The sequence below is a fragment of the Sceloporus undulatus genome, chromosome 1 (assembly GCF_019175285.1).
Source record: "Sceloporus undulatus isolate JIND9_A2432 ecotype Alabama chromosome 1, SceUnd_v1.1, whole genome shotgun sequence".
Classification (NCBI taxonomy): domain Eukaryota; kingdom Metazoa; phylum Chordata; class Lepidosauria; order Squamata; family Phrynosomatidae; genus Sceloporus; species Sceloporus undulatus.
Window position 1 is genome coordinate 424832 of NC_056522.1, and position 15371 is coordinate 440202.

The window sequence follows — 15371 nt, forward strand, 5'->3', positions numbered from 1 at the left end:
ACCTTTATTTATAAAGCTGTACATACAATCTTTTTAATTGGAGGGTTCCCTGCCCTCAGGATTACAACCTAAAAAGAAACGACACAAAAGGAGAAGAAGGGAGTGGTGGAGGGGAAGAAGGGGATGAGGGCCAGCAGTTCCTCTCTACCCCCGAGGCCTGGACCAAGGCAGAGGGACTGGAGGGAGGGCTGGGCTTCTTAATGGGTGGTTCATCTTCTTCCAGGGAGACCTGTTGGAGCTAGCCTGCCTCTCTAGTAGGACAAGACATATAAAATACATAGCAATACAGGAAATGATTCAGTAAAATAGGACACAAAAGAACATCAAATAGCAAGTGACAATTATGCAATGCCTGGGAACGCTGCCCTGAACAGGATGGTCTTCAGCTCCGTTTTGAAGCTGGTTAAAGAAGTGATCAGGGCCCTTGTGTCCAGGAGTGAGGGGCAGCGAGTGAAAAGGGGCAAATCCGGGATGGGGCAGAGGAAATCCTGGGCTGGGACAGCAGAAGAAACCACCCCACAGATGGGGGCAGGGGTGTCCTCTTTGGGGCTTGAGGAGGCTGCGGAACTGACCGCCACATGGGAGGCGAGAGGGAGGAGTAGGATTTTGTTCCTGAGGCAAGGTTGCCCTTTGGTTTATCTTAACCTAGGCTTCCCCCATCTCTTCTTCCTCCTCTTCCTCTTCCTCCTCCTCTCTCCCCGATTCTTTCCCCATTTTCACCCTTCAACAGGGTGAAGCCCCTACAAGGCCTGTCAGACGCAGCCCTTTCACAGCTGCTGGACTCTGCAGAAGAGGTGACTGGAAATGCACTTGGGGCTGGAGGGGAAAGAACAGCCCCTATTAAGTCCTAAACACATACACACACACCCTTTGTTGCATGCGAGGATGTGTGACCTCCTTGCTTGTTCATGTGCCCCTGCTGCAGCGCACCTTTGCCCCCAGTGAGAGTATCATCCAGGAAGGGGACGAAGGCCGGACCTTCTTCTACATCCTCCGCGGCCAGGTGGGTCCCCAAGCAAAGCCCCTCACCCCCGATTTGGTTTGTCTCTGTCCATGGGAGGCGGAATCAACTCTGGGATCCTATAAATAGGAGAGATCCTATACATCATAAATTTCAGACAAGAATCTGGAGTAGGTTCCTCACCACTGCATTGAGGTGGAGCCACTGGCATGGGAGAGGAACAGGCGATGAGGCAGAACCTGCTCCCAAATGATGCCCTTCTGCCCTCTTCCAGACCAGAGGGTCTCTATGCCCCCATGCCACCTCCCAAACGCCTGCTTTTCCTACTTTTTAAGGCTACTTTAAGGGGAAACCAGGCAGGCTGAGATCCTGCTCTGACGAGAGACCAAGCAGGGTTAAAGGCTTGCGTATTCCATGTGCCCCCATGAATCCATGCGCAAGGGTGTAGAATGTGCAGCTCATGTGCCACAACTTTGCACCAAATGCAGGCAATAAGGTCCAACCACTTCTGTTGGGGAACCTATGTGGGCCTAAGACCTTCCAACTCTGCCCCTGAGTCCCAGCAGGAGCCATTTCCCCAGGGGCCTTGGATCCTTCCTCCTTTGCAGATGCAGGAGGGGAATGGAGTTGCCCAGCCACACACATGCACCTGTGCATGGACCAACCATCCAGTTGCCAGTCTGAGCATGCCCCTCCATCTCTGTCCTTGGTGGGGGGACACTGCCCCAGGCCACAGGGAAGAGGCCCAGGATCCGTCCAGCCGCCCCTCCCTCCTGCTGCCTGGCTCTCCTTCCTCCCCCCCCCCCTTTACAGGTCGAGGTGACCAGGAACGTGGAGGGCCAGGAGGAGCACATCCGGGTCCTGAAGGCTGGGGACCACTTTGGGGAGCTTGCCCTCATTCGGTAAGCCATGGCAGGGGTGGGATTTCGAAGCACCAAGGGGCACGGACCAGTGGGGGGGGGGGATGCCCATTGTTTGGGGGCAGGAGCAGGGCTGCAAGGTTGTTTGCCTTCTCCCAGGCAGGGAACGAGAGCCAGAGATGCTGAGGAAGAGTCTCCCTGGGTCATCCTGTAGGGCTGAGGTGGGGGGGAAGAGTGGGGTTTGGGAAAGGGTTTGGGGGCTGTGTGTCCCTCTGGGGGTTGAAGAACCAGAGCCTGAGCCCCCAACCTCCTTGTGGCCACTGGCCACTCTCCGTAGGAGCTTCCAAGCCCAGGATGACCCTGAATCCTTGGGGCAAATACTGTCCCCTGCCCTGAGGGTGGGGGGCACATCTTGGGGGTCTTGGGGGATGATACAGGGCTTCCTAAGGCCAATCTTTGGGGAAGGGACATAGGAGCTCTCCTGAGCAACACATGGGCAGACAACCTCCTCATTTCTACACCCCCCCCAGTGAATCCACCTGAGTTCCAAGGGCTGCCATGATATTAAATGATCACCCCATTTGCCATTTGGGATTAGGCTCTTGTACCCATTTTACAGATGCAACTAAGGCTGAAAGAGATTGACTGTGTCTGTGCAAGAGAGAGAAGGCATTTGCACCCAGGAGCCACTCATCCCCAGGCACTAATCCTTCCCAGGGGCTTCCTTAGTTACAGGAGGTGGCCACTGGACCTGCCTTTGGCCTGGTCTGGTGAAGGGGAAGCTCCCTCTCCCGACCACAGTGGACTAACTGACCAGGCCCAGGAGGCTGGACCTTTCTGCCACTTGGTGAACAGCAGGGAAGTCTGTTCTTCTGGGCCTGGTCAGTCAGTCCTCTGTGGCCAGGAGAGTGAGCTTCTCCTTGTGCTCTTGGTGTGGAGCTGCACTGCTGACCCACAGCAACCCTCCCAGGACCGGCCAGGGGCAGTGTGGGACCCCTGGGCTCGCAGGGTCAAGGTGGCCGCAGGATTCTTTGACTAGTAGAGGCGACGGCATCATTGGCCACCATCCCTTGGACTCCCCTGTCCACTCCTCAGCCCACTGTGAGTTGATTTGCAGGAGGCAAAACGGGATGTTCCCAGCAATGATGTGGTGTAGGCAAACAGCCCTCCAAACACCACATCATTGCTGGGAACATCCCCTTTTGCCTCCTGCAAATCAACTCACAGTGGGCTGAGGAGTGGCCAGGGGAGTGTCTATGTTGTGACCCTCAGCATCTTCAGTTGGGTCGGTTTTAAGTAGGCAAGAGTCATAACCTTTGCAAAAGACATGCCCCTGGTGAAGACAGAGGACACTAGGAATGTTTATAGCTGGACAGACAGACAGTCACTTGCACTTGGGGGCATCATGATGAAGGTCTGCACTTGGTCAGAATGGGAAGCGGCACTCAGGTGGCTCTGGATGAGGCCACTTGTGCATGGACCCATGTCCAGGGCTGCTCCTGAGGTCCAGGGGCTGCAACCATGGTGGTGGTTTGGGACTGTCATGGGAAACCTGGACTCTTCACTCTTCTTTCTCTCCTCTCTCTCTGTCTGCCCGCTTCTTCTTGGGTGCAGCAACATTCGGAGGACAGCCAGCTGCCGGGCGCAGGAGGAGGTCACCTGCATTGCGGTCTCCAAGGAGTGAGTAGAAAGGGAAGGGGCCATTGATGCCACACCATGCGCCTGGAAAAGGGAGTAACCAGGGAGGGCCACAACAGCTTTGCAGGGGAGGCTGCTGCTCCTTGTCCTGTTCTCTGGAGTGGTAGAAAACAAGCTTGCTCCCTCCTCAATATGATATCCCTTCAAATATTTAAACAGGGCTATCATATCACCTCTTAACCTTCTCTTCTCCAGGCTAAACATACCCAGCATCTCCTTAAGCTGCTCCTCATAGGGCTTTATGGTTTCCATACCCTTCACCATTTTGGCTGCTTGCCTCAGAAATATCTGAGGTTTCCCAGGTGCAGAGCAACAAAGGCACCTGCGGACAGTCAGGCCAGCATCCCAAAGCCAAAAGTGGGTGCAGTGTCTCAGATGCAGAATACGCTCTAGAAGGGTTTTTTGGGAAGAGTGTGTTCTTGGGTGAGTCTGTTCCCTCAAAAGTGAGAAAGAGTCCTGTGGGATCCTAAAGACTTATTGTGGCAGGAACGTCCACTGGATTGGCTCAAGTGGTCTCTTCTGTGGGCTAATCCGAATGCATGTGGGTACAGAGGGTGGCAAACGTGTTCAGTGGGGCACCTTCCCTGCTGCAGCTTATGCTCCGTTGGCATTCTGGTCTGGCAGAGACCCAAGTTTTGCATCTACCTCTTGCATTTGAGGCCAGATGCTTGCCTCGGTTCTGCCGCCTGGCTCCATTCCCATGTATTTATTTAGATGAGCTGGCAAATACATGCGCCAACTGAGAGTAACATATCCTGAGCCTGACAACAAAGCTGGCATTAATCCTCGAGAGCTTCTGCCACAAGGATCTTTCCTGTTTCAGAAGCATTAAAGACCAAAATCTTGGGATAAGACAACATTACTTAAAAGCCAGGAGGAGAGGCAAGGATTTCTGAGGAAGCTGAAAACTGGCATGGGCAAAGGATTGGCTGCCCATCGTGGCATCGCACCAGCCGCTTCCCTGGTCACTTCTGGTCCAACAGATCTGGCAGGTTTTCTGCATCAAAGCAAGGCCTGTTTGCCCAGAGGTGAGCATGGGACGAAGGTTCAGCCATGAGCATCGGATTCCCCCTCCGAAAAGGAAAAGCTCTTGCCTTTGGGGTTCTGAAATCTCCATCTTCTTCTTGCTCCAGCCAAAGCGGCTTATGCAAGATAAAGAAATATCAAATGTAGTTTCTAGGTCAACTGTAGGCTTCATCTGACGCACAAAACTCTGTGGGAAGACTATTTGTGAGAAGAAAAAAGGTGTTAGTAAGCATGACAAAGATTAATACATAACCGAAGCATTAAACAACTGGAGATGACTTCCCTGTTACGTGACACATTTCCACTTACCTGTTGTGCTGCTGCTGCTGTTGTGTGTTTTTCCTAAAGGCACAAGGACTGCATTTTACTTTTATACAAAAAGTTTGCAATTTCTAGGCCGTGCGCCACATGCGCCTTAAGGGCAGCCTGCCGGCTCACAGTCGGAAAGTGGCAAACACTCAGCCACACAAACAAGCATTCAGTTGCAGGATCAGAACAATCAGAACAAGACAATGCCTCCCTCTGCGCTGCTGCTGCTGCTGCTGCGGGGGCAGGGGAGGCGTGGGGCAAGGGGCAGCCCCCTTTCTGCTGATGCTGGCATGGAGGGAGAATGGGGGCCTCTGGCTTGGCAGCTTCCGCTTCAGTGGAGTTGCTGGACCCACATTGGGTTTTAGTCTAAAGTTTGGACTAGAGTAGAGGGTTGCGGTGGCTTAGTGGTTAAGATGCCACTTTTGATGATCGGAAGATCGGACGGTTGGCAATTCGAGGCCCAAGTGCCGCATGATGGCATGAGCTTCCATCACCAGTGCCAGCTTCTGCCAACCCAGCAGTTCGAAAGCATACAAATGCAAGTAGATAGATAGGTACCACTTTGGTGGGAAAGTAACAGCGTTCGATGCAGCCATGCTGGACACATGACCATGAGAGCCGTCTTTGGGCAACGCTGACTCTTTGGCTTAGGAACGGAGATGACACTCGGACACAACTAGACATTCATGTCAAGGGACTACTTTTAAAGGTAAATGTATTCAATGTGAAGTTGAAAAGGTATTCCCTGTTGACAAAGTTGTCAAGTCGTGTCTGACTTTTACCCTTACCTTTTTTGGACTCAGGTTTGGGCTTATTTGGGTGCCAGCTCAAGCTGCTTTTTTACAGTTTGGACTAGAATCCAGACACACAGACATCAGAGCAGGGTGACCAGGCATCCTCCTTTTCCAGGACGCGTCCTGCATTTCGACCTCCTGTCCAGGAGGAATTCCAAAATGTCCTCCATTTGGAGGAGGACTAAGAAGCCCATGTTCCCCTGCAAGAAATGCATCTACTTGGCAGAAGCGGGTGCATTGCTCTACCTCTTCTGCTTTTAGGCTGCCTTTTGCTATTTCTTTAATATTGTTAATAGCTTAATTCTGTTTTAAAGTTGTAAGTGGCCTTGAGTCCCATTTTTGGGGAAGGGGTGGTGATGATGATGACAATGACGACGACGACGACGATGATGATGATGACGACGATAATAATAATAATCCCCCCACAGAGACTTCCAGGAGCTGAGCCCGCTGTGCGTCCGTCAGCCGTAAGTACCAGCACCACATCTTTGGGGGGGGGGGGGGGGTCTGAAGTAGGGTTTCTGTACTTGGATCTTTGGGGCAGGCTATTCTTCACCCCTTTACACACACACACACACACACACACACACACAGCCCCCACATTTGAATGAATGCACTCAGTGCAAACACATCTGAGTGCCATCTCACAGAGGACTCTGTGGATGTATGATTTGTGTTAATCCACCACTTACTTTGGGATGCAGAGTACTTTTTGTCCCCTTATCTTTATCCTTTTCTGTTATCATGGTTCCCCCCCCATTGTAATCCCCCCCAAAAATGCTGCATAGAGTGGAAATAATATTTTATCTTAAAGGAGAAAGGTTTCTCCTTAGGATAATGAATATTTAACAGCTATGTTTGAAGTATATAAAATCTCAGTTTGGGGCATTTAAAAGCTGGATTTGGAATACAAGGCCATAGAGCTCTCATTTTCTTATTCATCCATATTCCTGGGCTGTGTTTGCAGCTTCAGGCAAATAAAGGATTGGGAATAAAGGGGGGGGGGGGGAACCAGTCTCTTGCTATTTTGGAGCCTGTGGAGGCCTGCCTCGCCTTGCTGCTGGTCCCCAGCCCTCCAGCCTGGAGTTGTGGGGTGACCTCTCCCCCTCCTTGCCGTCTTAGGAGTCTATCACATGGAGCTTTTGGGTGGCCTTGTGGCTCAGTTCCAGCTCACTTCCGAAGTGATTGCACTTCCAACGATGCGGTTTCATGTCATAAAGTGACTGTTTTATCAGATGCCATTGATTTCTATGGGAGCCGCTTGCGAATTCCTTCAGCAGCGTTTCTGAAGTCACCCCTCATTTTGGTAAAACCAGGAAAAAAGTGGCTCCAGAGAATTCGCTTCCAGTCTGCCTTCGATGGCCCTGCGATTTGGTCTGGTCTGGAAAAGCACTCCGATGCCACCCCCCTTGGCTCCTGTGTCCTGCTCCGTCATTCCCCTCTCCTCCTTCATGCCATCTCCTCCTCTCTGCCAGCCAGCCGATGCCATCATCCCCTGCGTCCCCTGCGTCCTCCTAGACCCCAATCTGCTCCCCTCCTTCAGCCTCCCACCAATCCCATCATCCCCTGCCTTCTCCTAGACCCTGATCTGCTCCACTCCTTCACCCTGACACCAATCCCATCATCCCCTGACTGTTCCTGCATCCCGATCCTGGCCCCAGGGACCCCCAGAGACCTATCCCATCATCCCCTGACTGCTCCTAGACCCCGATCTGCTCCTCTCCTTCAACCTGCCACCGATCCCATCATCCCCTGCCTCCTCCTTCATCTCGATAAAGGATGACAGCTAAGGAGGGGGCAGGGAAGGAGGGCAGTGTCCAGAGCCCCAGTGAGCATGCGCAAGGGGGCCGATTCAAATCGTTGACCCCTCAAAGTATGCTCTGGTGTGGTAATACAATGTGCGCTCACTCCCCTTTGCTTGAGTCCGCATCACGTGACTGGCTTGGAATTGAACTGACTTCGCTTGCCCCTCACTTTGGAAGGACAACCAAAAGGCAACCAGGTGTGGAAAAACATGACGTTTTAACCTCAATCCGCATTGCTAGAGAGGAGCAACTCTGGATCTGGTGTGGAAAAACATCACACTTTGCATTGCTAGAACAGGAGTGACTGCGAATCTCAGCTGCAAACCCCCCCCCCCCAATGTGTGATGAGGTCCTTAGAGAGACCGAGGGGGTGCTTTCTCCCTGCCTTCAGCCTTGCCCCAAGGTCAAAAAACAAAGATGTGCCCAGGGTCCCTTTCTTCTTGAGATGCTGTGGGATTCCAGAGCAATGAACAAGAGAGACCTTCTGGTACCTAGTGGTCATCTCCTGACCACTGGTGCCTTCTTTGCCAGTGCCTCCATGAGAACCAGTGTGGGTCAGAAACTCAAGGCAGGCAGTCCTTCTGACACCATTCAGGAGAGGCAATGGGGTCGAAATGTTTGCAGAGGAGGGTTGGTCCCTCTTTTGACCTGGGAAGATGGGTGCTCAGTCCTTGGGTGGGGTGAGGGAGGCTTTGCGTGACTCATTTCTCCCATCTCTTCTCCTTTTCAGGGAAGCGACGGCACAAGAGACCCTCCCTCTCTCCGACTCCAGACGGTCAGTCCTTAACCCCCTGTACTCGCCCAAGCCCCCTTAGCAGTGGGGCAGATAATGTCAGTTGGGGTTCCCTTGGGAGGCCCAGCTAGTCCACTTGTGGGCAGCAAAGGGAGGTGGCCACAAACAGGGTGGCTCTGCTGCCTTCCATCCGGGGGAAATGCTGTGCAGGAACTGCTGGAACATTCCTGCTCTGGCAGAAGGGGGCCAGGCTACATGGCCCTCGGGGTCCCTTCCAGCTCTAAGCTTCCCTGCAGCCTTATCCTAGGGATGGGTAACTTGTCACCCTCCACATATTTATGGACTACAAATCCTATTATCCAGATCCTTGATGGGAACTGCAGTCAGTCACATTTATGGGGCCACATGTGCCAGGTGCCCATTTTTGTCCTTGGCAGAAGTGGAGGATGCTGGGCAGGCTTTATGTGGTGCTCCTGTCCCTGAGGAATTGGTGGCCCCAAAAACAAGACCAGCTAGTGGGGCCGGTGCAGTGCCAGTCCTGTTGGTTCATGTCCACAACATTGTGGTGTCACACCAGATTCAGCCTGGGGCATGTGGTCCCCATTGTGGTCAGGCATAATGTTCAGGACTGGCCTCAGATTAAGCGACCAGTGTATATGCATCCCCTGCCAGTGAGGCCTGGAGGACCGTAACCTGAACCCAGACCCTCCAGGGAGTCTGAGCTGGGCGGCACTCCTAGCAGTATGGGACCCTTGCCGGGTTGGACCCAGGTGGGGCTCTTGAATCCAGGGGTCCTATGGCCCTTCAGATGTTGTTGACTGCAATTCCCATTGTTCCTCAGCATTGGGAGATGCAGCCCAGCACCACTCAGGAGGGCAGCACTTTGCTTTCTTTCTAAAAGTGTCCCCCATCGAGGTTTCCATCAAGGTTTCCAGATGCCGACCCCAATGCACCCGCTAGCAGAAGGCGACTGAGCAGAAGCCCCTCTGGGTTGTCCATGGGAACTCCCCTCCCCATGACTCTGGCAGTACTTCTTTCGAATCCTCCAAGAAGGGGAGGGCGAGGGAGTGGAGGGGGGTCCTGAGGCAAAGAGTCGGTGGGTGGCTGGATTTGCTTTTCTCCAACCTCTGCTTTGAGACGACAAGAGACACTTCAGCTTCCCCGCTTTGTTTGGCTGTTGAATATTGTTCTTTGGGAACTTGTGGGGGCGGAAGAAGATAGAAGGCGGAGGAGTAAAAAGGGGACCTCCAGGGATCAGGGATCTCTTTGCAAGGTGACAGATCCTGCAGATGGGGAACCGTTGCAACCCTCCTGCCTTGTGCTGTGTGTTGTTTTTGTGTTTGTGTGTGTGTGGTGCTTGCCTAATGCTCTGCGATGGAGCAGGGGTGGCATTGCATCCTTGGCTCTCTTTGGCGTTTATCAGATGAGGTTTCTGCAGCTCAGGTCTGGAACTTCTGCAGATTGGGCCATTCGCTTTGACATGATAAGGAGAATGTATTTTCATACCTGGTTGCTCTTCTGTTGCCCTTCCGAACTGAGGAGGAATCGAATTGAAGGAAGTCACGTGATGCGGATTCAGGGAAAGCGGAGTGAGTGCAAATTGTAGTTCCACACCGGTGCATACCATGGGGGATTCAATGATTCGAATTGGGACCCTTGCACATGCTCAGTGGGGCCCTGAAGGCATCCTGAACCTTTGCACTTCTGGGGCTAAGAAGGGAGCCAGGCTCCACTTTCATGCCAATGCTAGCCTCACCTGAATGACAGCTGCCCCTTTTTCCTTCCTCTCTTCTAGTTTCCCTTCCCAGGCAGCCAAATTCAAAGGGTCTTCCGAGCCAATTCATTCACATCTATATCTAGCTATATCTATCCCAGTGGTCGCCAAACTGTGCCCTTTAAAGGATCCTGGACTTCAGCTCCCAGAAGCCTCAGCCATGTTGGCCAATAGCCTGGGATTCTGGGAGCTGAAGTCCAAAAGCCCTTAAAGAGCTATATCTATATCTATATATTATTTACAACCATCCTCCTGTCATTCAGTTGCCTTCTCTTAGGTTGCATCCACACTGGGGAGATAATCCAGTTTAACTCCAGTTTAACTATCCTGGCTCAGTGCTGTGGAATTCTGGGAACTGTAGTGTCCAGAGACACTGAGCCTTCTCTGCCAGAGAGCTCTGGTGTGTGTGTGTGTGTGTGTGTATATATATATATATGAGTGTATGTGTGTGTGTGTGTGTGTGTGAGAGAGAGATAGATGTTGAGATTGACAGGAGGATGGATGTAGATGTGCATGAAATTGACATTGAGCCTTCTCTGCCAGAGAGCTCTGGTGCCTCGGCCAACTAGTAACCTAAATTATTATTATTATTGTTGTTGTTGTTGTTGTTGTTGTTGTTTTAAAAATAAAGTATTACTCTTATGGGAGTTGGAGTTTGTTGTGGGGTCCTTGACTCGAGGCTATGGAATTCTGGGAGTTCTATCTCTCCCTCCATCCTCATGTTTCATTTCCTTCACATCTATTTTGCAAACCTTAGTATACATCCTTTGGATAGATGTAGATGAGGATGAAATGGATGGGGCTCTGACACAGGATCCCTTTGAATTTGGCTGCCAGGGATCTGTGTGTGTGTGAGAGAGAGAGAGGCAGAGAGGGAGAAAGCGCTGCTAGCCTGGCTGGGAAGAAAGAGGGGGGAAGCAGAGGGAGAGCCCCGGAGCCACTGGAAGTCAATGGGGCACATTTCAGCAGGGCATCGTGGGAGATCTGCAACCTGGGGGTCTTGTGATCGTGTTCAGGATTGGGATTCCACGCCAGACCAATTTGCAATGAGTTTGAACTGAGCCCCAATGTGAATTGTGTCAATCCACTTATTTAGCGAACTCGCCAAATTGCCACAAAATGAGGAGTCAAGTCCCTCTGAAGGGGCTCACATTTCAAGCTACCAGGTATGAAAATACATTCTCCTTATCATGTCAATGCGAATGGCCCAATCTGCAGAAGCTGCAGAAACCTCGTCTGATAAACGCCTTTGTCTTGATGGTCCCTCAGAATTGGAGATGGCAGCCTGGAGCTGAAGTCATAGAGCTGAGACCCCAAGGGCAATCTCATCCATCCCCCTCCGGCCAGTCCAGGGGTCCACTCCAGAGGCAACCCAAGTGATGGCCACCCAACCTCTGTCCAAAAGCCTCCAACCAGGGCTTTCCTACTGGGGTGAAGGCGGTGGTGCCCGGGGGAGTGGGCAATCTCTTCTTGGGAGTGCAGAGTCAGTCGGAGAAGGGGTGAGCCTGGCAATGCTGGGCAATGCTGCCACAGGGAGGCCTCCTCATGAGTTGGGTGAGGGTCTGGAGGAAGGAGCTGGGTGGGAGCTCTAGTCCAGCGAAGGACTCTGCTCAGCCCCCTGAACTGAGTGGTGGGACCCCTCTTCCCTTGCAAGGAGGGAGCCCCAGAAGCAGCTGGTGTAATGCCTAAGTGAGTAGTAACTGCTCTTTCTCCTGGGGGTGCAGCACTCAGAGGGGGGTGACGGGGGTCTCGCCTGCCCTGCCCAAACTGGTGCAACACCAGTGCCCCCCCCCCCCGCAGCTGCAAAACTGTCTTGGGGCCTGATTAGAAGCCCCTTTTTGAAATTGGGGGGGGGGCTGGCAGTGCAGTTTTAAAATGGCAAGGAGTGGTGTGAGCAGTGGTGTCATCAGGTGGGCGCAGGGGGTGCGAACCACACCAAGTGACACCCCACTTTTTCTCAGACATCTGCATTTTGGCAGAAACGGACCGTGGCTGCCGCCTGCTTCCCTTTAAAGTGCTTTAAGGGATGGGGGGGGGTCATGGGAGGAGAAAGGATTTTAAAAAAATAAAATTTCAATTTTTTATTTTTATTTTAAAATGAATTTTAAAATATTTTTTAAAAACAAATTTTAATTTTTTTAATTCTTTTAAAATTTTATTGAAATACATCACATCTTCAGCCACATGAAAGTATGAATGCGTAAATACATTTAGGTTGTGCGTATGATATTGTGATTGAATGGTATAATTTTAGTTTTGCTGGTTGTTCAGGTCACAACTCTTGCCATAACATTCAGGTGATGTGTGGAAATTGTGATTTACATTAGTACAAAATACATTACTAAGGAATCTGTATGGTGTGGGATGGGATCTCTGGGCACAAAGGGACGGCAAGGGGGGCACTTGGTTTTCTCTCTGAGACCCTCTGATGATGCTCCCTCCCTCCCTCTCTCCAGGGGATCCCTCCTTGAAGGAGCATCATCATCATCATCCTCTTTGCCGCCTCCTCTGGGGCTCGAAGATCTTTTGCCGGTCTTCTATGAGGAGGGTGAGCAGCGGGGACGACCAGTGGTCCTGGGCACCGGAGGCTTTGGCACCGTTGAGTTGGTGAGTGGCAGAAGAAGATCCTCTACTGAAAAAAAGACCCCCAAGTACCTTGTCTTTGCCCCTTGAGGCTGGGCTCCCTCTCTCTTCCCTTCAGGAAGCTCCCACTTGCCATTGAGGGAGGCAGGAGAGCCCTGGAAGACCCCAGACCCAAGATGGCAGGGGGGTCTGATAGGGTCTGGGGGTCTCTGGGGTCCTTCCTTGGATTCAAGGGTCCTAAGAGGTACCCATTGGGTGGGGTGAACAGAGGGATGGATAAAGGAATAGATGATGGACAGGCTCCACCCCTTCTGCCTCCTTCCCCGTCTCCTTTCCTTGCCTTCCTGCAGGTGCGCAGCACATGCACAGAGGAGGGTGCATCGGAGCGGCTCTTTGCTCTGAAGCGCTTGCGCAAGGACCATGTGGTGCAGAAACGCCAGCAGGAGCATGTGCTGATGGAGAAGCAGGTCCTGCTTCAGAGTCGGTGCCCCTTCATCGTCCGGTGAGCAGTGACCCCTTCTCTTAAAGGAGCCCCAATGGCACAGTGGTTAAATGCTCGGTACTGGTTGTGAGTTCGATACCTGCTACCGGCTCAGGGTCAACTCAGCCTGGCATCCTTCCATAAGTTGGTAAAATGAGTGCCCAGCCTGTTGGGGGCAATTAGTTTACACTTTGTAAACAGCTTAGTACACCAGTAAGCGGTATAGAAATGTACTTGCTATTGCTATTGCTCTTCTTCCTCTTGGGGGTCTCCTCTGCGCCACCTCCCTCTCTCCCAGCCCTGCGCAGGGGTCCCAGAGTCTTCTGCATGCTGTTGGACTGCAGCTCCCATCAGCCCCAGCCTACCAGGCCGAGAGTCAAGTGTGGTGGGAGCAGTATATTGGGAGAAAGGTGGGATATAAATAAATAAATAGTAGTAGTAGTAGAACCAGATTTCCCATCCCTGACCTCTTCCCAGGAAAAGAGAATTTGGGGCTGTGGGAAGGAGGCAAGAGTCAGCGTGGTGTCATGGTCTGAGCATGGGACCAGTGTTCACATCCCTCAACTCAGCCCATGGAAACCCACTGGGTGACCTTGGACCCATCACACTCTCTCAGCCTCAGAGGGAGGCGATGGTGGCAAACAAACAAACCAAACAAGCTTCATTTATATACCACTTCATACTGCCTAAGCAGTGTCAAAGCGGTTTACAACTGTAAGCTAATTTGCCCCCAACAGTCTGGGTACTCAAATCCCCTCTGAGCAAATTCTGCCAAGAACGTGCCATGATGGGGTCCCCTTAGAGCAGCTACAATTGGGCAATGCCTTGAAGGCACCCAGTAAAAGGATAAGGAGCCCATGGATACAAAGGGACGACTGTATAAGTAACGCAAGTCCCAAAAAAACATGACCAAGGATTCTGTATGGAGGAGATCACACCATGAATCACTGCACTGGGTGACGCCAACCCTAATGATGCCACTCTTCTGGTGGGGAGCAAATTCAGGGAAGGCAGTAGGAGCCCCAGGGGGTTTTGGGGGGGAAGTGGGGCAGGGGAGGGATGCGGGTGGTTGTGGTCCTGGAAGTGGGGCTGAATTTCCCATCTCCTTTCCTCTCTTTCAGGCTCTTTGCCACTTTCCGGGACAGCCGCCATGTCTACCTGCTGCTGGAGTTCTGCCAAGGAGGGGAGCTATGGGCGAAGCTGCGCGAGGCGTATGGAGAGGGGGCTGTGGGGTGCAGGGGGGCATGGGCTTGGAGTGGGGATAGGGGGCTGGCATTGTGGGTCAGAAAAGACTGCTGGAGCCTTTGGAACAGCCAAGAGGGGCTCAGTGTTGGAAGGGGTGGCTGGAGGCTGTGGGGCAAGGGTAGGGGGTGAGCATCCGTGGGGCAGGGTGTTGGCTGTGGCAGCCCCTATTCCTGGCCTAGAGGGAGTTCCCTCTCCAGAACAGAAGCCTTTGCCCCCCCCTTCCATGCTAAATGTGGGGAGGGGCCATTTACCCAGCCAGGGGCCTGGGTCTCTTGTTCCCCATTGCTGCCCCCTGGCCCTTGAGATGCCTTAGACTTCCTTTGATGTGGGGAAAGAGTGCAAGTCTGCTACACCCCACATTTGCAACGCTTTGATTCCTCTTCAGCAGCCATCAGGGCTCCATTCTAGAGACTCCTGGGATCTGAGGTATAGGGAGGGGCATTTTGGGTTCTTAGCCAGAGACATCTAGTGACCCACCTGACTACAAATCCAAGGATTCTGTAGGATGGAGCTGTGCCACTTAGAAGTGGAATCCCAATGCAGAGATGGTGGGGTATGAAAAGCCCCTTCACCTTTTGAGGGTAACCCTGGCTCCACTGCGGCTACAGAGGACTACCCCCCCCCCAAGTCTGCACCATGGCTATGCTGACATCTCCCCTGGAGAGACCTTGCTGGGCAGAGGAGGGTTGCTGAGGAGGGCTGACCCCTGGGACCCTGTGTATGCCAACCCAGCCTGCCACTCCTGCCTCTGAGCGTTGCTTCTCTCCACATCCACTGGGTTTCTTCCTCTCTCTCTGCCCCATAGCCGCTGCTTCTCGGAGCCGGTGGCCATCTTCTGCTCTGCCTGTGCGGTGGAAGCCCTGGACTACCTCCATTCCCAGGGCATCGTCTACCGGGACCTCAAGCCTGAAAACCTGATGCTGGATGCCAAGGGCTATGTCAAGCTGGTAAGGTGGGGAGGGGGGCTGATGTATGGGGTGGGGGGATGCTGGGTGCTGAGCTCCAGCCCCCAACCTGAGAGAGCACTGGGCATGCCTGGCCCCTCAGTCTGAGATACAGGTATTTAGGAGGAATATTTTCCAGAGACACTTCATATGAGTCC

The 15371-nt window shown here is 52.7% G+C and overlaps 1 protein-coding gene across 6 annotated transcripts in view; it reads left to right on the plus strand.

Annotated features, from left to right (window-relative positions):
* The window catches only part of LOC121919531 (cGMP-dependent protein kinase 1-like), a 46068-nt gene that overhangs the window by 25403 nt on the left and 5294 nt on the right, over positions 1–15371 (plus strand). For all 6 annotated transcript variants that reach the window (XR_006101497.1, XM_042446220.1, XM_042446219.1 and 3 more), the window contains 10 exons: positions 731–794; positions 926–1003; positions 1775–1863; positions 3436–3501; positions 6077–6115; positions 8184–8228; positions 12417–12567; positions 12894–13045; positions 14146–14235; positions 15075–15216. Coding sequence is in view for 5 of the 6 variants with exons in the window: in XM_042446220.1 (XP_042302154.1) it covers positions 731–794; positions 926–1003; positions 1775–1863; positions 3436–3501; positions 6077–6115; positions 8184–8228; positions 12417–12567; positions 12894–13045; positions 14146–14235; positions 15075–15216 (916 nt within the window). In the remaining variant the exon portion in view is untranslated. The remainder of the gene's footprint in view (positions 1–730; positions 795–925; positions 1004–1774; positions 1864–3435; positions 3502–6076; positions 6116–8183; positions 8229–12416; positions 12568–12893; positions 13046–14145; positions 14236–15074; positions 15217–15371) is intronic.